This window comes from Xiphophorus hellerii, chromosome 20, assembly GCF_003331165.1.
Source record: "Xiphophorus hellerii strain 12219 chromosome 20, Xiphophorus_hellerii-4.1, whole genome shotgun sequence".
NCBI lineage: Eukaryota > Metazoa > Chordata > Actinopteri > Cyprinodontiformes > Poeciliidae > Xiphophorus > Xiphophorus hellerii.
Window position 1 is genome coordinate 20163301 of NC_045691.1, and position 22484 is coordinate 20185784.

Here is a 22484-nt window from a genome sequence, read left to right on the forward strand (position 1 = left end):
CTGGAGGAGCTGCATTGGTCCACAACTCAGGAGAATTTGTTGTAAGGACAACTATTACTGGTACACACCACAAATCTGGACTTCATAGAAGAGCAGCCAGAAGGAATGCATTGCTGAAGAAGGCTGAAGATTTGCTGATGTAACTGCACTGAAAGGTGGTTTGGGGCGTGAATATTTTTACAATGCACAGAATCACACACACACAAAAAAACACACCAGCTGAAAAGAGGAACTCAGAATAGAAGCTTATGCTGCTATTTTTGAATGTTTCAGTGTTTCAGACTGATGTGTACAAAAAAGTCAGAAATGGCAGAAAACACTTAAATATGGCCCACGAGTTTGTGTTTGCTTTCTGTATAACAGTCTAAAAATGATGAAGGGTCTGACAAAATACCGTAAAAGTAATCGCTATGAAAGACAAGGGCACAAAGAGGGGGAGGGTAAACATCTGGACTGCTCATCTGTGGCATACTGAGGTCTTGACTCACTCCAACCACATGTGCATAACTTCCTGTAATGTTCACCCCTGCCATTGGTTGCTGCTGGATGCTTCCATGCTGACTGTGAGCATAAACCTGCTCCTCCTCCTCGCTAACACTCTGCCTGAGCAGGAAAGATTAACTCTTAACCCTGGGGATTCATTTCACATTATTGAAGAAGATGAGAAAATATGCAAAAATATTGCATATTTTTCACACTTTTTTTTTTTACAGAGCATCTGGTTGCACATCACTCGTCTCAGCAATCCTAAATATAAAAGTTCAAACATCAACTATCTTACCCTTATGTTACACTTGCTCTAATTAGATTGATGTCTTATTATTCAATACATTCAAACAGGAATATTAAATATAGATCCTTTTATTAAGCTGCAATATTCTCTCTTAAATGCAGCAGTTTCGATGTCTATCTATTACTTCCATCATCGTCTGTTCAAAACAGACGATGCCACTCAACGCAGTCGCTTCTGCGTTTTGTCCGCATGGGCTCGCAAACATACGTCTATAAGTCTGTCAGTGGGTCTGCATGCGAGAGCCGCAGTGTGCCAGTTTGGGCGTCAGTGTGTTTGGAGGACAGGCGAGGAGAATCCAGACGTAGCTGAAGGAATTTCCCGCAAATTTTACTCCCTCTTAATTTGATTCATCACTTGTAAGCAGTCAGATCTTCAGCAAGAGCAGCTGGATCACAGGAGCAGCTACTGAATTTTAATTATAATTACAATACAATAATTAAACTCGGCAAAATCTGGTGCTATATCTTTGAGACAGCCCAGGATGATTAGGGGGATTTATTTATGAATGCCAAATGTGCTTTAACCTCCTTGTGTAACACAGTTTTCTCCAGTCTGCGCTTGTCTGATATTATTTACAATGAAAGAAACAAACTGTGCTTCCAAATGACAAGGTGCAAGCAAGTGGAAAACAAATCTGCCATCATTTGGACTTTTCATTTCACCACTGACCTACAGAGTAAGTAAAAGCTGTCATGTTGAATCTGTAGCCACACGGAGAGGGCATATGAACAGAGACAAGTCTCTGCAGGTCTGCTTGGTTTGCAATTATTGTCTCAAAGAAACAGGAAGACCATGAACAAGACGAGAAAACATGCAATCAGTTCCAATACATTTTTAATAAGGTGAAATATATTTGTGAGCTTTTATCATTCAGGATTTTCTCTCCCAGTCAAATTTTCTGCAGCAAGCGGGAAACTATTTGGGATTCAGCCTTGAGTACAGACAGAATTGATTAGCAAGCCAAAGCGAGGGAGTGTGTTGAATTAAAAAAAAACTCGTAACAACAATAGCAGTTTTGTTGTTTTAATTTTGAACGATTAGGTTTGGATCAGTGTAATCTCTTGACATTGATTTTATTCTCCGGTCTCTGATGTTGTTAGAGGGATTTGATAAATAAAATAAAAAACAATTACACAATTAAAGCAAAAAATATTATTCAGCCAAAGTAAATCATCAAAGCTCAGCACGGAAACACTTCTCATGAATAAATAATACCCAGTTCCATTTGCCTTGGACATCAGGAGTCCAGTTAAGCTATGTTCCAGTAATAAAAAACCAGTAGGGTTAGCTTGGTGTTGGCTAATGAGGCTACCTGTTAGTCACAGGAAGCTGCAAAAAACAAATACAGATATATCTTAAGGGAGGACAGAAGGAGGAGAGGAGGATGGACAAAAGGAAAGAAAGTAGTGAACATCACAGAAAAGTAGGGAATAACAAAAATGGGAGGAGGGAAAACTGGCATTGGCCAAAACAGAAGAAAAGAAAGAAAGACAAAATGAAGTAAAGAAGGAAGAAGGGGAGGAGATAAATGATAAAAAGTCACAAAGAAGGATGAAAATAAGCACATATGGAAAGACAGAAATAAAATGGAAACAAGAACTGACAGAAATAAGAATACAAATGAAAACAGAAAAAAGGAAGGAAACGAATGGCCTGAAGAAAAGAAAAACAGGCAAAAAAGGATGGAGAGAAGGCAGTGACACAAAGCCATGTTTATAGTTCAGTATTTTCTAATTCTTAGTGTTAATAGAGTTGCAGCTGCAATAAAAGTATTTGATATTTTCCTTGCAGCTGCAAGAAAATTTATTCCCCAGATGTACCATTAGGAAAAAAGAAAATCCTATTTCAGTAGCTCCCAAATTAGCATTATGAACCTGCAATTGCTCTTGAAATGAGGTGTAAAAATCAGAAATGGAGCATACTCAAGGTTCAGCCAGGTGTATTCCAAGACTTTTCCTTTTTTTCCCCTGCAAACCAGCTCAGAGCTTTTAGCTTCTAACACATGCTAACAGTTTCATTCATTAGTGCTGTTTCCACACAAACCAACATCAGACATCCTCTTCCTCTGCTCCTTCATCCATTCATCCAGATTAAACCCGTGCTCTGTGTCTGACAATGGGGTCTCACCGGGAATCGCTTTTATTAAACTTCTTTAACCTTCTCTCTTATGCAGACTATATTCAGAGGATTAGGGGATTACAGGGAAAAGCAGGAACAGACAGTAGAGTTGAGAATAATGTTCAATGTTCATTATTTCGGATTTGTGTTTGCCGATGAGCGGGACTGATAACTTTCTGCAAACAAACTTCTTACAGCATCAAACACTTAAAGGCTTTTCATGATAAGCTCACTCTATTCACAGTTTCTTCGTCGACTTGCTGAAGACAAGCTGGCCGCAGCAGCCGAGCGTCAACATGACAAAGAGCACCTGGCTGGAGCAGCAGAGGCACGATAAAGGCTGGGAAGGGGACTGGGATGTGGGCGTGTGTGTTTTCTGACCTGCACGCAGCTACAAACATGTGAGAGCACACGTCTGCATTCAGTCTGGCCTCTTAGATCTCTTTGTCTTTCTAGAAGTTTCTTTTGTGCAAATGGGAGAAAAGACTCGCCCGTGTTTTTGTGAAGCGAAACTTAAGCTGTGGAAAAGAACAGCTGCTTTTAATGTGCTGTCATAATATTTATGATTCACAGGTTGCAGACGGGGCAGCAGAAAGTCTCAGGGTGTCTATCCACTGAGAGGTTTATGCTCAGCTCTACTTTAGTGACATTTTGGTACACTTTTTTTCAAACTTATTTAACTCTTGAACAGAATAAAGGTGTGGTTTAATTTCACTTTAAGCCACAGTGAAAGCAGACTTTCTGTATGTGGAAAGTCCAGGCATTACCCTGCCATGAATATTTAAACTTAATTGGCTGGTTTCCTTCCACTGACCTGACTTTCAAGCAGTCTACTTTTTAGGTGTGTTCAGGATAATTGTCGAATTGAACCCAGATCTCAACCATCTGACCAAATCTGACCCTCTCGGATAAAATATGATCATGTTTTTCAGGAAAAAACAAGGCTAGACTGGAAGCTGCTGGAACACCAGAGTCCGCAGTCAGGTAGGTTTCATGTTGTCATGCACATTTGAAGGTGATGACCAGAACAACGCAGCCACCACAAAACCTTCACCTATGAGCTCAGCTGAAAGCAGCAACTGTGCAATTAGTGGAGAACAAGACAGTGTACTAGTCATATGAGACAAGAACAGAGATCTTCAGCCAAAGCGAAAAAAAAAAAGAGTTTAGAGTCGGGTTGAGGCTTCGAAACGAAGGCACACTCCAGTTAATGTCAAGCACGATGGTGGCAGAGTTATGCCCTGAGGTTGCAGTGTTGCCTGATTAAACTAAATGACTATACAAGTGTTTGTTTCAACAGCGCAAAGATCCCCCAAAAAACAGGTCAAAGCTGGATAAAACCTCTGGAAAGGCCCTAATGTCAACTCTGTTGAAAACGAACGGACTATGCTCAAAGTTGGGTCGGTGCCAGAAGCAAACCAAATTAAATACAACTATCCCTCCTGAAATAAACCAGAATTTTACTGATGAAGCATCACTTCCTGAGGGACATTTGACCTGATATTAGTGGGAGTGTATGTAAATATCTGAACCTGTGTGGATTAGAAATCCTTTTTTTTTTTTTAAACCCACTAAAGTTGTATATTGTATAATCGATCAACACGAAGAAAATAATGGTTAAAGGCCTTACATGTAGATGTACTCTTTGATAACTATATCATGTTTCCGCTGATCGGTGTCTACAGCTGTGAAGGTTTGCTTTGCTCGTATGAAGAAAAGGTTTGAATCGTAGCTGGTTTAGAGAACCCTGACAATTATTTTTGCTTTTGTTCGCTTGGTCGTATACAAGATAATTTTCAAGTTCTTTGAAGTCATAAACAGTGCTTACGGTGAAGGCTGAAGGAAATGTTGATGACTCTTTCCTCGGTGAAGCTCTTCAGGTTCGGGATTGAGGCGCATTTGAGGTGTGTGGATGAGGGGGAGTCTCCCACGTGGATCCAGCAGACTGTCTCCTTAGCATAAACAAAGTCCATAGCTGTGGTTTGTTTGGTGCTGGTGGACAGCAGGCTGTGGACCGTGGAGCCGCTCAGGGAGGTGGCCTGGATGTTCTGGGAGTTGGCTATCAGGAGGACGGGCAGCCGTTCCACTGGAACTGAAAACAGAGCAAAGGGATATTACCGACAGCTGACAGGAGGAACATGAAATGATCCAGTTTATTCCATGGGTTTCTCTTTTGTTCACTCCTCATTCATATTTGTATAATTTATATTCGCACTGTTTCTCTCAGTCAAAAACACAAATTGGGGCAACAGGGAAGCTCCAACCTGTTTCCCAATTCAAAGCTCCAAACGTTTCACAATAATTTTCTAGATTTTTATGGGATTTTTTTTTTCTAGAATTGTGAATATTTGAGTATAAGACACCTCCCCAATAAAGATGATCATGTTTCAAAAATTGAGACAATAAAAAAAATCGGAAACTGCTTCAAATTTAGCAGAGGGGTAAAGGGCTAGTCCACCCTTTATTCTGACATCTAGACAAACTTAGATCACTTCTGCACCATTTGCATGTCAATTAGGACTGAAGACAGGCTCTTTAATCCTGCAGCGGTTTTATACTGCAGGGTTATAATATAACAAGTCTTTTACTCCGGCGAGTCGCACTTACTTGCATCTACACCAGACCTGGTTTAACAAATAAAGGTTCGGTTATTAAGATCCTAAAAAAAAACCCAACTTATAAATGGCTGCCGTCAATACTCAGTTTCTGACTAGATTCTCAGTTGGTATCTCAAAAACCTAACTATTTATAAATAAAATGGCAAACTCGATTTTCAATGTGGCAAATCTATGATAAATTAGGTCCCTGAAGTATTCATTTTCAGAGATTTATTTTTTATAAATTAGAATAAAGTCTGGAAACTCAAACATTTTTTTTCATATAATGCTTTCTATTTCCATCAAGAAAAGGATAAGCAAATCTCACACTTATTAAAACTTTCCAAGACGGTTCTGGAACTCTGTTTGCTATAAACCAGAACTATAAGTCCAGCTTTAAAAGTCTGATCTAAGGGGGGGACCAGAGGCCAAAAATATGAATTCACATTACTTGACTGTCTGAATGCTTGGATCAACTCAAAAAACAAAAAAAATAGACAAGAACATTGAGTCTGATGCTACAAATCAAAGATAAAGAAAGTTATTTACGAATAAATTAATGTGTAATTCATTTTATTCTAGCATTAATTCAGATTTTTGTCTTTCAGATAGTAAAAAAGGGAATACAGTCCTGAAACTCAACCAGTTTTCCACACATCCTTACCCAGACTAGGAAACTATTATAAACCATATTTGATATTCATTAAGACTAACTAAAAACCCTGCTGACTGTACTAAAAAAGGGCAGACCTCCAGACCTGAACAAAGACAGACACTGTTTCCTGTTGATTCTCACCATTCTTGGCTTTGCAGGAGCGGTTGTCTGGCTGCGGCAGATAGCCCTCCACACAGGAACAGGTGTAGGAGCCTTCGGTGTCTGTACAGGTCTGGCTGCAGGTCCCGTACACATTGCACTCATCGAAGTCTGAGCCAAAAAAAAGCACAGATGGCCACAGTGTTCATTAAAGCATGTGCTTCAGGTAGGAACGAGCGAAAAAGAGATCCAAACTCTATGAAAAAGACCATAGCAGGTGAAAATGCAAAACTAACATGCCTTAAAAACTTTAAGACTATTTGTTTTCTGTGATGCAGTTTTTTTATGTTGTCCACAATTATGTCTAGAATTAAAAACATAAATAATGTTTTAATTCTAGATAAAATGAGGTTCTGTAACCCCATTTGCTAATAGGACACCACTCAAGGGTAACACACATTCCCAGTTTCTTGGAGGGAGGTCTTAGCACTGTAAATCATGCTCGTGCATGTGCTACAGCTGACTTAATGGCAGAAAAGCTAATTAAAATTACAGGAAAACCGTTCCTCTGCCGTCATCAGTAGCCATGCTAACTAGCCTTAGCATTATTGTTGCGTTGTGGGAAAGGAGCATAGTGTAGCAGAAAGCAAGGAGGAGGGTGTGAGCGGCGCGTGCATGAGGATGACAGACAGTGGTAAGAGCCTCTTCCTAACTCTGGTTGTTTCTGACTCGGAGTGGTGCATTTCTGCACATGTCAGAAAAGCCACAGAGAGGAGGCAGAGGAGTTTGACTTTTTTGCAGATTATCAGTCTCATACTCTCTGGACATAGTGGCAGTTTTAACAAATACAGTGAACCCTCGTTTTGCGCGGGGGTTAGGTTCCGAAAAGAACCCGTGATAGGCGAAATCCGTGAAGTAGTTACCTTTATTTTTTACAATTATAATAATTAATTGCATAATTAAATACTCTACATTGAAACCAAAGAACAAAAACTGTTTCAGGCCTAAGCATTTTTTAAACAAATAGAACGCTTTGTTACAAATAACTACAGTAAAATAATCATTTTAGTCATCAATACGAAGTACAGTAGGACAAATTGTGACTCGCGTATTTCACTGTTCCTCTGACTGTGACGCTGCAGCCTGACTCCGCTCTCTAGTGGCTTTTTCTTCTGAAGTCTGTGGTGCAATTGTGTTTTTTCAAAAGAAGAACATAGTTATCGGTAGTTGTTGTCGCTCTTTTTTTCTTCTGGGCAAAAACATTTACCAACATTTGCTGTATTATGTATATTTAAATACCGTAACATTATTGGCACACAGGTAGAGAAGAAACCCGGAGACTGTTTAGCCAATCAGGATTCAGAACACAATGCACTGTGAAAAAAAAACTGCACAAAAAACTCCACGAAGCAGCGAGGCCGTGAAAGGTGAACCGCATTATAGCGAGGGTTCACTGTATGTAAAAAAAAAAACATATTTGTTGTTACCTACTGTAACTTTAGCTATCAAGTACACAAATTAAAGATAATGGATTCTTCAAAGAGTTGCAGCGGATGCTTATGCAAATGCAAAAAAATGTTCAATTCATTGTAAGCATTTCATGCATAGGTACCAAATGATTATTACTTCCTAAATCCACAGGCATTAGGAGGCTCTGTAAAGATAAACAGCTCACCTTTGCATGTCCTTCCATCAGAGCTGATCTCATAGCCGCTCTTACAGTAGCAAGCCGAACCCTGTGGGGTGACCGCACACTTTTCCTGACAGCCAGAGATCGAGCAGTTCGATATGTACACTGAAGGGAGACAGAGGAGGACAGTAGTGAATGAATGAGCCACATAAAACAACAAGCAGGACTTTATTAATGCATTTCGTGTCACTAAAATATTTACAGAATGACTCTAGCAGATAAATGGATGTGTTGCTTTATGACCCCATCAGAAAAGCAAAAGGTCACAGCGACATGAGCTCTTTGTCCCCGTTGATATAAAATCTCATCACTGTCCTATGATAGGAGTGAAAAGCTATTTCTCTGAGGCCACACTAACCCTGTGGATTGAATCATTAAAACATTGTTTTCTCTGAGTAATTGTTTCTCCTGAGAATCCCCAAGGCTGTGAGGATGATATTAAAGGATAACATAATGTGTTGGTGCATGGCTGTCGCCAGCAAAGAGGCACGATAAATTAGAGTCAGCTCAGTTTATCGTAAACTGTCAGGAGATGTGATCTGCGTTTCTTCTTCAAATGAAGAATATCTCAGAAAGAAGACCAAAATATTTTTAAGGTACAGAAAAAAATATGTTATTCACAAAAAAAGGAGAAAAAATGAAGGACATGGCAAAGAATGCACAGAAGAAAGTGATACGAAAGGAAAGAAGGAGAAATGTGTTGAGGAAGAAAGAAAAAAGGAAGGAAGTGAAAATGTTCATGAGGGATGAGGAGTGGGGTAATGAGGAAGGAAGGAACAAAGGAAACAAGAAAGTGCAGATAAGACTAAAGGAAGAAAGGAGGGAAAAAAGGAAAGATGGGAAAATAAGTGAACATGGAAGGTCATAAGTAAATAAGACTAGACACAACATGTCGACAATGAAAACTGAATAAAGTCTACCATATCCATTTTTTACTTTTCTATACCTGAAAAATACTGAAATCGATTTATCTATTGTTAGAATATTAAAAAGGTCATGTGTGTTTCAGAGAATAACATCAGATCTCCGGCTTGTCTAGTTCAAAAAGTTCCTGTTTACTAAATTTCTTTCAATTTGACCAATATATTATTCCAATGCAAAGTTTTAAGGACATTGACCTGAAATATCCTAGACTCCCAAATACTGCATCCAAGCAATTATTTGTAATTCCTGCACTGTGACAATGTTTGCAATTTTATATATGGTGAAGTTCTGCCCTAAATTAATTGTACAGGAGATAAAGAGTGAATGAAGCACTGTAGATATTAGATGTAAAAAGAGAAATCACTGACTTTATGCTAAGGCTGACAGTATCCAAAGCGCACATCAGGTTTCAACCTCATAAAGGTTTCGGTATGAGGAACAACCTCATATAGAAACCTAAGGCGGTTTTTAACAGTGAAGTGCGCATCCTGTGATGTGTAAAGAGGACACACTGACTCATAGTCAAACAACCAGAGTTATGTCAAACCCACTTGAGATCCACCAGTCACAAGTGAATCACTTTGCCCAGGAATACTGGCCGACTGTTATTCAGACAAAAACAACACCCAATCTCGAGGTCGAGATGGGATCAAAAGCCTCCTCTTCACACCGCCCAGCTACCAACTTAGGAATTCCACACTTTCGCTGCCGACTTGAACCTTTAATGCTCAGCAAAATGCTCAGTTAACCCACAAAAACCACCTGATTTCTTCTTCTGGTGCATTTTCATATTATATCCGCAGCTCTTCATCCACTCGATGTGGGAATGTGTACCACCTGACTTGCACCTCACAACCACTGAAAGGCAAATGTACTAAATACAAGAGGAATACGCAGGTCTTCCCACTGCACTCCTGAGGCCTGCTGGGAAAACCACAGTTCAAATTACAGACAGGCCCGGGATTTTCCAAAACAAGTCTGAGCAACAGAGACAGTTTTAGAAAACCACGAAGGGAAACAATGTAAACAGCCCTCTCTGACACATTATGCAGAGTGTTTATTTTGGAGCAACTGAAGCTACATGCTATTTTGGTTTAAAATCCTTCTTATCAAGCAAATGACCAGCAACAAAATACTGGTATTATCATTCCCTCAAAATCTTCTAATCTGTTTTGTGTTCATAGAAACCCTAGAGCTCCACCTCTTCTGCTTCTCGTGTCTCCATGAATGTTGGCATATCAAGAAAGCCTTTGTAAGCTGTAGAAATTAACTCCATTCTTTAAACATCAAGTCCTGTCACAGAAATGAACTGAGTGCCACTTATGATGATTCAATCATTTGTATACAGTGCAGGTATTGGGGTAAAGGGTGTGGCAGTGGGTGAAATATAGAGCTTGAAAGCAGATGTTTCTGATTTAAAAAATGTTTAAAGTTGACATGAAATTTGAAAATATCACTTGATAGTCATGTTTTATTGAAAGATTGGAAGATTAACACCTGAACACCAACTACAAAGTCTTAAAAAATGCAAACATTTTAAAAAGACTTAAATAAATAAGCAATGCTTAGCCTGGTGGGGCCACCAGTAAAGCCTGGTGGCCTGCAAGGCTTATAATACACTGGGGAAACCCTGAAAATGGATAGATAGGTAAACTATTTTCTTTTCGATATCAACAATTTCCTGGTCTTGTATCTATTGAATTAGTATTTGTTCATCAATTAAAATAATTACACATAAACAAGGAATATATTTATTAATAATCACTTTGAAATCTATTTTCTCATATTTGCTTAAATTTAAAAAAAACAAAACTTGGGGCAGGATTAGATAAGTGTTTACTTATAGCCACTCCTTTTCGGACAAGGAACTGAACGGAGGGAATGTTTTGAGAATTTATTTACTTAAGCTTTTTGTTTGGCTGATTCTGCTTGTTGTCTTGCCATTTGGTTGTTTCATTATTTCTGAAGGGCCCAAAATAATAAAAAAAATTTTTTTTAAATCTCAAAGCGAAATAAAATAAAAACCAAACTAGAGAAAAAGATAAGAAAAAAATCATTTTATACAAGCTGATGTTTGGTTTAATTTTAGTAAAGTTTTTGGTCTTTCCTTAAAGCTGAAGGAAAGAGTTTTCGCTATATGAATTTGGGGTTAGCCAAACATTGTTTCTGAAGTCAAAAGTGTGAGAGAAGAAGAGAAAACAAGGAGGGATTCAAAGAAGTATAAGCTGTGGTCTGTCAGCATCTCAGCCCAGAACAGTGGATTAGAGTAGAATCACATTTTGAGGACCAGATCTTATTGTCTGACCTCTCAGTGACCTGCAGAGGGGCTCCGTGGTTCTCACTGTTCTTTTTCCCAGTTCAGCTGGTGGACTTTCAGCACACAGCTGTTATCCAGTCTGAAGATATTTCTGTATTGGAGGTATTTTTTCCTCATTCTGGATGAGTCCAGGGCTGAATTGTACACAAGGAAAAACCCTCTTCAAGAAAGTCACTGAGTGATGTTGAGCCCAGAGGCCTGAAGGGAAAGGAACAACAATCTTTGCAGGAATTCGCGAAGAATTTGATGAATATATCAAAGCATAGAGTACGAGTACATACACTTTCTGCAGAAAAATTAGATAGGGTAGGCCAGGCCTTGTCCCAAATGGTTGGGCAGAACTATTTGATTGATTCTTTTTAATGAATAAGAAAAAAGTCATGTTTTTCATATTGTTCCTGCATCTTCTTTAACCCGTAAAAAGACCAAGGAATGTAAAACAAACCATCTTAGCTGATAAAGATTATTTTCAGACTTGAAGCAGCTGCCCCACTTAAAGTTTTCCACATGTAATCGCTCAGTGGAAGACATGTTTGCATTTTAGAGTGGCACACATGAATAGATAAACTTATGACAAATCATGAATTCATTATGGATTTTCTCAAATGCTTTCCTTACTTCTAAATAAGCCAAATACAATTGTCCACTTTAAAAGACATTTTGAAGTGTATTAGGCTAAGCAGACATCTTTTGTTCATATCAGCAAAGCTGTTAATAATTAGCAAAGCTAAAGATAATATTTTCTTTTTCTAAAAAAAAATTATTTCCTGAGGATTCAGGAAGTAATTTACCCAAATCTAAAAGAAATGGCAGGCAAAGAAAAATCAAACTTTAAACAAACCTTAGTAGAAATAACTGAATGGAAAAGTTTCTGATGTGTTCTATTGCATTACATAATTATTATCACTACATAACTAGAAAATATGGTCATGTCTGCTGCATGATAGTCACTTGAAGAATCCTCCATGTTGAAGTGAGCAAATCTTCATTGGTGCAGATTGGGCATCTGCATAAAGTAGCAACAGTCTTAGCTGTAGTTCAAATCAAAGCTTGTCATAGTATCAAAAGCAGGCTGAAGAATCATTTACTTAAACCCTCATGATTACGTTACTAAAGGGCAAGACAGACATTGCATAATAGTGGGCTATGCAATTAATTAACTTTTTTTAAATAGTTTGTTTTAGTGTGGACAGGCCCTAGCTCAGAAATACTGCCAAAGATGTTCAAAAATTAACAACAACTAATGCAAGACTGGTGCAGATTTCTGAAAGCATTTTCTACATCCGCTGATTTGTTGTGTAATCCGAGATTATTTCTGGTTGTTGAAAGTTTTACTCCTGCTCCCTTAGATTTCATGCATAATGCGTTTATATCAGCTCTTTTTCATATTTTGTTTCTCATTTGTTTTCACTTCGGTCAGCAATTTCTTTAAAAAGACATGACATTGTTTGGAGTCATCATAAACAAGTTCCCAATTTCAAGTTTCAGAACAGCGACTTCCCCAATTTGTGCAGAACGGATAAAACGGCACGACTTTGTTCCACGCTGAGAACGTCCAACATTCACAGCAGCCTTGATATGTTACATTATGCAGTCTTTAACACAGACCTTGTAATGTTAATCCAGTTGTTCAAATGCATATTTCATTGAAAATGCTTACAGCTTGGTGATGTACATGGAATTACCTCTGCAGTGAGGTCCCTCATCCCAGCCATCAGTGCAGTCTGAGACGCCGTTGCACAGTTTGCTCATGTGGATGCACAGCTCTGTCCCCCCACACTGGAACTCGTTGGGTGGGCAGCGTGAAACTGTGCTGTGTGGACCTGAGAAAACATGGCAACAAAAGCAGTTAGCAAACAGGAACGAAGGGAGCTGCTGAGTTGTATTATGTGAAATACAACTGAACAAAACCTGGCAAGTTAAGTATTCATTTCTTGGCAATAGAGTGAAGTTTATATATATAAAACAGTTTTTAATCTTTTTTGTTATTATTGAGCCAAAACTACTTGATGTATGTTTTTGCTGTGAAATCAATGTGTCTTGCCAATAAAATGCTGTGAATCCCTTAAAGTATCTACATAAAGCCCTTTTTACTCCTTCAGTCTTTCTTTATGCTGGAGCTGGGGCCCTGCGAATCAGGCGGCACATTTGTCAGAGTGAATGAACAGAAAACATTTCTTTGATCTCAAATCAACACATCAGTGTACCTTTCATCTAAAATTATGTTTTGTGTTTTTCTACGCTTCCATTTACTTTTTTTTTTCAGAGATAAAACCAAACAACATGCTCCAAAACCGCACAGGAAGACACAAAAGATATCAGCACACAGTTCTATTTTCCATGAAAACCTAAATGAATTACAATTTAAGAAATTATCAGTTGCATTATGTTATTTTTTATAACATTTGTATTTATCCATTTGGATGCGTGTGTGTGTTTTGCATTTGTGTGTCGGCGTGCCCGTGTGCACCGCTCTGCATAGTCATTCAAGGCCAGATTGTTATTGGTGAAGAAGATGATTGCATAAGGGAAAAAAGCAAAATGACACCATCCTGTTTTTTAAAAAAAAAACACACAGAGAAGAAATAAAATGAGTGCATCCTGGTGCCTTTTGTTCCCTACGTAGATGATTCATACACGCACACACACCCCTACACACGCACACGCTCCCATCCACTTATCGTAAGCACAAACAGGAATAATCAGACCATGCTCCTCTTTTCATTCTGATAGTAACAAACTTGGACCAGCCTTTCGCTCCCCACAAACATCAGGGAGCCTTGGTCACTCATGATGCTGCCAATAAACTTCCTCCAACCGTCTTCTACTGTATCTACCACAAAACACAAAAAAAGGCCAAGAGGAACCTGGGTTTAAAAAAGAACGTGGAACAGATTTCCAAGTAGCGGTTTCTTGGTCAGCGGTTTTGATGTGCATTCAATTCTTCAACATTCCTTTCAGAATAGACTTTTTTATACTATTTATGAAGTTGACCTCTATGTTTATTTACAGATTTAGTTTTTTTTTCAATGGCAAATATCAACCAGTCTTTTGGTTGCTCCTTGGTCATACTGACTCATAGTTGGCTCACTATGTGATGTGTAGGGGTAACAATGACCAAAGAGGCAAACTGACCTTGACCCATAATACATTTAGACTATAAATAAAGAAAATAAAGAACTTATTTCTCCAAATTATATATTGTATTTAATTGGTTAATGAAATCACACTGCTCCACATAGCAACCAATAAAGCAAGAGATCTTCAGCAGAATACTGATCCCTTATTTGATCCCTTTCTGATAGCTATTTACCACCAAACATAAAGCAGCAGCACAGGTGAAAGGAATTTGATTCATGACTGAGACTCTGGGCGGTATTGATTATGAGATCCTGTGTATCATGATCCATCTAACTGAGAATCTGATCAATAGCGTTCTCCATTTGCCTTCTGGTGTTGCATCTGACTTCAGGCCGCATCACATGCATCATTTCAACACCTTTGTCTGCTTTGTCTACGACCTACAAGGAATTATTGAAGTCAGACTTAAATTAAATATTCTGTTCCATTTTTAAATTCTCTTTTTTGACTTAATTTATGAAACGTGCGAATTGTTCCTGCTGAGTGACAACTCAGCCTTTTGGCAAAATAGGTGAAGGAAAACTTTTGATTGAGAAAGTCACACCAAGAACCGGAGAGTACGCTTATTTATTCACGCAGACTGCCTAAAAGCCTCCCATTAGATTAGACTAATTTCCCTCAGGCAGAGTGAAATAAAGTGGCTGTCTGATGCTGCCCTGCCTGGCCCACCTGGGCCTCCCTACAGGCAGCAAGCAGGATTGATGAAGCAGACTTCTGCACAATGCTCTGAACAGCAGCACTGAAAGGAAAGGTCTCTGTATATTGCCCTTGTCCCTGCATAAACCCTCAGTGTATGGTAGAGAAGTCTTCACAGCCACTTTTACTCCTGTGATGTTAATTTTTCTATTTTAAGTAAGAATATATCTATTTTTTCATGTTTGTTTAACTGTAGCTATAGTTACCTGAAAAAAAATGCTCTTTTCGAGATGATTTCTTAAAGCTACTAGACCTGCAGGCTGTGTAAATTTAAATTTGATACAGATATGGTTTGTTGCTAATATAATAACTTTAATTATTCTGCAGCTGCAAAACAATTATTTAAGATAAAATCTACCCAGCCACCCACCCAAAAACACAAGCTTCGACATGCAGATGATCTCTAGTGGCATCACAAAGCACCAGAGTCCTTTTAGGCCTCTTTGCAAGTTTGCCTGAGTGTCCTCAGTTTAATTTTTAGATTCTATAAACTGCAGAAAGACCTTTGGGATATTTAAGAAAAAATTGTGGAAAACTTGGATCAAATGTCCAAACTCAAAAATCAAAACAAATGGAAGATTTGGTTTTTTTTTTTGTAATGAGGATCTGTGCAGACTATGTCAACATCCCTCAAAAGCTGCACATCCAGTGTAGCATAAAACCAGTTGGAAGCTCAAATAATATGCCTGCTGTGATGTCATTGCAATACGCACACAAAAAAGAAATGGGAGGGGAATTATCTTCTATAAATCTTTTTTAAACATTATTTTTTGTGAACTCCTACAATGAAAATCCACATTTTATTACTGGGTTGTGTTTTTATGGTTAACGGAAATTTGTTAGTAAAAAAAAAATAAAAATGCACCACTGTAAAACATCTTTAATGAACAAAGACCATAGGTCATCTTTTAAAAAAGTTTATTTGTCATTGTGATATTCACCATAGGAAAAATAATATGACATCTTATTTATGACATTATGCAGCTGCAATTTAAATTGCAGATATGTTTAGACAATGCTTATCATTTCATGATCTCCATCTTTGCTGTTGGCCTGCTGAACAGGCAGATGCACACGGCAGACATCCCCAGAGACATTGTAGCAGTAAAATAGAGCTGCTGGAAGAAAACAAGCAGGAGCAACCTATTGCTCATCTAGCCAAATGACCACCTTCACTGTGTCTGCTGTGTACAGACACGTCACCCAGAAGCAAAATATGAACAATAAGCACATCAATGCACTGGCATGCAGACCTGGTGCAGTACAATGTTGTCAGATGGGACTTTATGGCTCTGTAAGTGAATAAAAATAAAGGGAAAATCGTTCCTACAGAGACAATGAATATGACTACTTCAAGTAGAAACAGACTGATCGTCTCTTCCTGACCATATTCCAGAACTCTTTTTTTTTTTCCTGGATGAAATTTCCAGTCTTGTGACTTTTTGATGCACAGCCCAGTGACTCATAGCACCCTTCTTCCAATAGGTCTGCAGTATGCTTGGTCCATAACTCTCTCTGGTAATTGCCTTCTCCAAACACTGACACAACGATTTAAAACATTATAAACATCAAATCTGTATTAGCACACTGACAATGCTATCAAGAAGAGTTATGAATCATATGTTGTTTCTTCAGAACAAGATGACGCCATCATCTCTGCACTTGTAAGGTGCAAAATATATTGTCTGATCACTGTTCTTGTAAAATGTAAAACCCCATACATACAGTATGAACATTTTCACAAGAAAACAAATGACAAAAAACAGACACAGTATTTGCCCTTGAGCAACAATATTTAAAGTCTGATCTCTGTTTAGATCTCATATACATGTATAACATTTTGACAAGGTGGACTAAAACATAGGGCACTACTGTAGCACATCACTCCTTTAAGACTTTTGTTTTGAAAACACTTTGTAATCTACCATTTTTTGGACACAGTGGAGGCGCAGGGGCGAAGCATGTGATCCATGTGCGGAGGCCCCAGTCCAGTTCCCTGTCACAGGTTTGAATCTCAACCTAACCTTTGCTGCATGTCTCTTGTCTCTCTCACAGCCCATTTTCCTGTCACTATCAAATAAAAGTCACTAGGATTTAAAAAAATAAATCTATTGTTTGTTTTTTCATCTTTACAATTCTACAGTACTTTGTGTCGATCAATCACAACAACAAGAGCTATATTTTTAAGCTTTGCTAACGTTAAGTGACAAATTGTGAAAAAGTTGAAGGGAGATTCATAATTTTACTTTGCACTGTAAAACCTGTCAAAGTAAAGCAAAGTTTTCTTCTTAGGCTGATATTTTAAACCAATCACATGGCTCTATGACTAAAATTTGTCTTTCCTCTGCGTGGACACAGTCCATGTAGCTCCCTCCAATAACCTTCTTTTTTCTACATCTCCTCCCGTAATTTTTTTGTCAACATCTGCTGACCCATTTACAGTAAATGTTTAAATGGGAAGCCAACGTGTGGAAAAGGAACGCTGTTTCTCAAGAAGCAGAATGTATAAATGACCATAACTAGAGAGCCGAGCCAGAAGACCATGTGGGACACCACGTCCAAATAAGGTGGACAAAAGGGTTCATTCTGGTGGGGTCCTGGCAGCCGGAGTGGGAGTCACAGTGGAAAAAGGCATTGCTAATTTAAAATAAACATTTCATTCAACTTCCCTCCATTGAGAGTCAGCCAAATTAGCAAGCTCAAAGCTTTGTTCTTTGAAGAGTTTCTTTCCTACCTCATTCTCTAGGCATTTTGTTGACGGTGTACCTTTAAGTAGACTGGAACCTGATTATGATGTCACTATTGCATCAACAAAAAAAGTGCGGAAACGAAACTGCAAGTGGTTTAAGGGTGGAGATTTAACTTTAAGAAGAACAAAATACTGTCTCATTACTAGAGATATTCTCAAATATTGTCAGAGATTCCCCTCTTTCATTATCTAATACCTTGTGTTAGATAATGAACACAACTAAAGACACCCCACTCCATTGAGTGGGGTGTCTTTAGTTGTACACCCCACTCAACTAAAGACACCCCACTCCATTGAGTGGGGTGTCTTTAGTTGTAGGTCCATAATACAATGGCAAAGTACGGATAGGGTGGAGCCATTGGTGTCACACAACACCGTCCTTTAATTGGAGGACAGAAAATCGTCACTGCTTGCGACAAGCATGAGGTCACTAATGTATAATGTTTGTCGTCACACAAGTATGATGCCATGTTAAGCCTTTGGGTTTAACCCCACCTGCCCAGTGAGTGTCCAGTTAGTGATAGAAACGCTCTCCTGATTACACCAGCCCATAAAATACCGTAACCGAACTGCTTAAAGTGAATATTCTTGTACTTTTCATCTTGAAGCATGTAGCGGTGGTTTCATCCCCTGGATCCATCCATCCATCCATTTTCTTACACCCTTGTCTCTGTGGGAACCAGAAGGGTGCTGGTGCCTATCTCCAGCAAGACCCAATTTAGATCCATTTATATTTAAGCAGTCTGTCATCCATTGTTCATGTTGTTGGTTTGTGGTTTGGTGTACACTGCTGCTCTTAAATTAAAGAAGCTTCCACTGATGTCAATCTGAGCATGTTTATTTCTACTTTTTGGGTCTCGTCTCCATGACCGGCAGACCAGCAAGTTGATCTATATATTGATTTAACCAGCGTCTTTGTACCTGCTGTGTTTACCTGGAGAAGCACTTTCAGTAAGTAATGCTGAAAACTCCGAACAATGCCATTCTTCAAGCGTCAAGACCAGATTGAGGTAATGCAGGATTTTTGAAGCCTTGTACGAATTGAGTCTTTAAGCCGCAGCACACAGTGATGAATCACATGCTATTTTCCAGGCTGAGGGACTGAGGTGGTTTGGGGGTAGTTTATTGTAGGTCCAAAGAACTAAGGCCATTGTTCGGATCATGCAAATCGGCTGCGACTCCCTGCAAAATAGGCTGAGCCATGTAAGCGGCCTCACATGTGAAGTCCGACCTGAACCCACAGCCATGTGGGGTGAGACTGGGGCTGACAAGCAGAGGGTGGGAGCACACAGGTCACCAGCAGGGGCAAAGTGATGAAAAGGCACCAGCTTCAATATGTAACTTAAATCTGTCAGTCTGCCTCAGGGCAGCTGTGGCTACAACGTAACTTATCGCCATCAACGTGTGTTTGAATGGGTGAATGACTAACTGCAGTGTAAGCGCTTTGGAGTCCCAGACTTGATAAAGTCCAGTACAAATGTACCATTTTTACCATAAGATAATTCTGTTAAAAGGATATCTTAAGATAGAAACACAGGATCATGGTCAGAAAATGTTCCCCACGTGTTTTAGTTTTGATTGAAATTCTGAAGCTTTGAAGGTGATAGAACTGAAATTAATAAATTAGAATATTGATGATTTAATCAATGTAGTCATTCTAGCTGTGTCCGCATGTAAACCAGATCACTATCAGTTAGCACCTCTTTGCTGTCTCCAGGGATTCTTGGCAGACTATTGGATGATGCAACCTCCTGTTTTTGACTGGATTTCAAAATATAAGTGCAAAAATGGGACTTCTTGATGGTCGCACCACATGATATTCAGTTAAAAGGACATTTACAGACAAACTTTGTTTAAATGTTATAATGGAATTATAACTAAAAATGCCTTGAAAATTTGTACAGGATGAAGAAAATACTCTGAAAATCATGCCAAACAGGAAAGAAAACATATTTGAACAGATTTAATGTACTTTTAAGACATTTTGAAACAGTAATTGAGTTCGGTCAGTCGCATGACATTTTGACCCTTTAAAAACCACAAAAATGGCCAAGAAAAACAGCTCTGTAAGGTTAAAGAAGTTGTTTATGTGGGAGGTATATTACATATCTGTGGTTTCTTTTTATGAGTTTTAACCTTGTTGGATTCACTCCTCCCATTCCGCTAGGGGGCGCTGTAGTCGCTTTGCATTGGTGGAGGTGAAACGAGAGAAGAAACTTACGGCAGGCCAGTAATGCACTGAGACTGCAGTTAGCTGAAGCTAACAAGCTGAATCTACAATAAAATCATATTTTAATGGCATTCATGAGTGTTGCCCAACGTGGTGAGTTATATTAATGCTGTAAGCTGTGGGGAGATGAGTTTTGTTATCTGTTATAAGCGTGAGCTTGGTGGATTTGCTAGAGCTAATTAGCCGAATGCTAGCTGTGTTTGCTGCACTGTGATATTTGAATGGCGATGTTTATTATATGAAGAAGTGTTCAAAGAGTAAACTTTGCCTTATAACCGGTTAGTCAAGCCTAGCTAGTATTGATGTTTTGTTTTTTTTTTACTTTATTTACAGTTTAACCGGACGGCACATCCGTGTAAAAGCACTCGGCAATAAAATTAACAACAACAACGACTATCTTATGTTCTTTGTAACAAACCTTTTTTTAACTGTAAAAAGTAGAGCCAGACAAATAAATTGGGCATCATGTCATTGAGCCATACAGTAAATGAAAACTGTGTTAATCTTTGGCTGTCTTGTCATTCTTTTCTTAGCAATAAGGGAGTAAAAGGTTTTCTGACCCCTTATGACCTTAATTTCACTGACTATTGCCTTGGCATTATGCTCTTGAAGCACATGGCCCATTCTCAGTTGCAGCCCTAAGGCACCCGATGACCTTCCTCTCTCGCCTGTCCTGCCAGCAGAACAAAACTCCCAACAACCAGGACATGGCATCAGAATCAAGAGCCAACAAATGCTTTGCTGAGTCTGAGAGTGGACAGATGGGATCCCTGGGAGTTGGTAGTTTAATGTCTGCCCTCCACCAAGCCTTGTCAAAAAGTTTATGGACAGCAGAGCAAGCACCACAAAGCAGGGAAGGAACAATATCCATCCACTCACCAGCACTGAATATTTCTGATAGAAACCCTTTAAACACTTCAGTCTACATGTGGAAAACAACACACTGAGCTACCACTGAAACAGCATCTGTAGCATCTTATTTACAGCGAGACGTCTAAATATAAATTTTTCTGACAGCCGTGCATCACTGTGCTTGTTTTCACCCAGACATGTGCAGCACAAATGTTGTTTATTCCAACGATCCGTGGCTTTAACGCCGGTGGCAGACTGTGTGATGCCTTCACTGCACTCTGTGTTTGGTAGTTGGATCCTTGGCTCTACTTGCCTTCCAAGATATCAACAGCACATTTTTATTCCTTCATGGGGGGTGGAGGGGCTTTTGGGCCAGCTGGCAGGGTTACAAGCAAAGCAGGAAGGCTAAATCCATCCCCCCCTGACAAGCACAACAAACTGAGTCTTCTCAAAACACACAAGCAGCAGTGCTCCTTGGGGGCAGAGCGGCCACTGAGCAAACAGTTTGATCAGCAAAGTACATTGCAACACATACTGGACAAAACTGCCCCGACATAATGAAAAAAAATTATTTTAACTGCTGGTTACAAAATAACAAAAGTAAACACAGTAAAATAATAGTATACACAAAGGAAATAAGTAGGACATTTTGAAGAAGTTGACTTTGAGTTTTGAGTAATTTAATTTCATGTGTGCAGTGTATATTTAAGGGCAACACACGTCAGCAGCATAGAAAACCCCAATAAAAAAAACATCCCTATTATTAAACAATCTACACTGGCTCTGTCAGGTCCTTCCTTGAGCCTGTTATAGTCAGGAAGGTGACATTTCTATCCAAGGCTGGAGTCCAGCGTTATGTTCTGTCTCTGTGCAGTTCAACATGTTTAATGAATGTCAGGTGCTAGTTAGTTGACCGACGCGCCACGGCGCTCCTGATGATGCACCAACCAGAATTTTGTGGACCCTTTTATATCTCCAAATTTTAAATAAAACTTTAACCTGCTGATTCAGATTTTAATTTAGAACTACAATATCAAAAGATAAAAAAATGCATTTTAAGTACTTTGTTTAAGTTTTCCTGTCATAAGACTAAACGCAAATGATTAGTTTACATTTTAAGCCACGTTTATCATCTGATATTAGCACTTAATGCAGTTCGCAGGCCTAGCATTGCTACTACAGCAGAAGCTGCTGTGTATGTCAGACTGAATGGACCTGGGGATTTTAAGACCCACAGGTCACATATTTCTTCAAAAGACCCTAAACAGCCCACGGGAACATTAAAAATTAAGCATGAACTAGATGTTAATATAAATCAGATTCTACTTTAAAAATGAATTTTGCCATTTTCATTTTCTTTAACCATCCTCCTTGTACAGTCCAGCAGCATTCTACATATGGAGGCTGTGCTCTGGAAAGCAGAGGGTTGCAAGTTATTCAGATATTTCAGTTCATGCCCTCCCCCAAAAAAACACCAATTCAGAAGTTAAAGGAGAGGGTTATGTTGTATTATTTTCAATCACTGCTACCACATGCACTCTATCTGGATTTCAGGTGATTACTAATCAGCACCTCACTTAGTAGAATGAGGTCTGCTTGCAGAGGAATTTGTTTTTTAAAGTC

The 22484-nt window shown here is 38.9% G+C and overlaps 1 protein-coding gene and 1 long non-coding RNA gene across 8 annotated transcripts in view; one reads left to right on the forward strand and one right to left on the reverse strand.

Moving 5' to 3' along the window:
• LOC116710686 (low-density lipoprotein receptor-related protein 1-like) overlaps window positions 1–22484 on the reverse strand; it is a 111406-nt gene that overhangs the window by 62954 nt on the left and 25968 nt on the right. For all 7 annotated transcript variants that reach the window (XM_032549850.1, XM_032549847.1, XM_032549853.1 and 4 more), the window contains exons 3-6: window positions 12879–13016; window positions 7938–8057; window positions 6305–6433; window positions 4740–5003 (exon numbers count right to left, since the gene is read on the reverse strand). In XM_032549850.1, coding sequence (XP_032405741.1) covers window positions 4740–5003; window positions 6305–6433; window positions 7938–8057; window positions 12879–13016 — 651 coding nt within the window. The remainder of the gene's footprint in view (window positions 1–4739; window positions 5004–6304; window positions 6434–7937; window positions 8058–12878; window positions 13017–22484) is intronic.
• On the forward strand, window positions 19270–20400 carry LOC116710688 (uncharacterized). The gene is made up of 2 exons (XR_004337116.1): window positions 19270–20102; window positions 20343–20400. It is a non-coding gene; the product is annotated as an uncharacterized LOC116710688 (long non-coding RNA).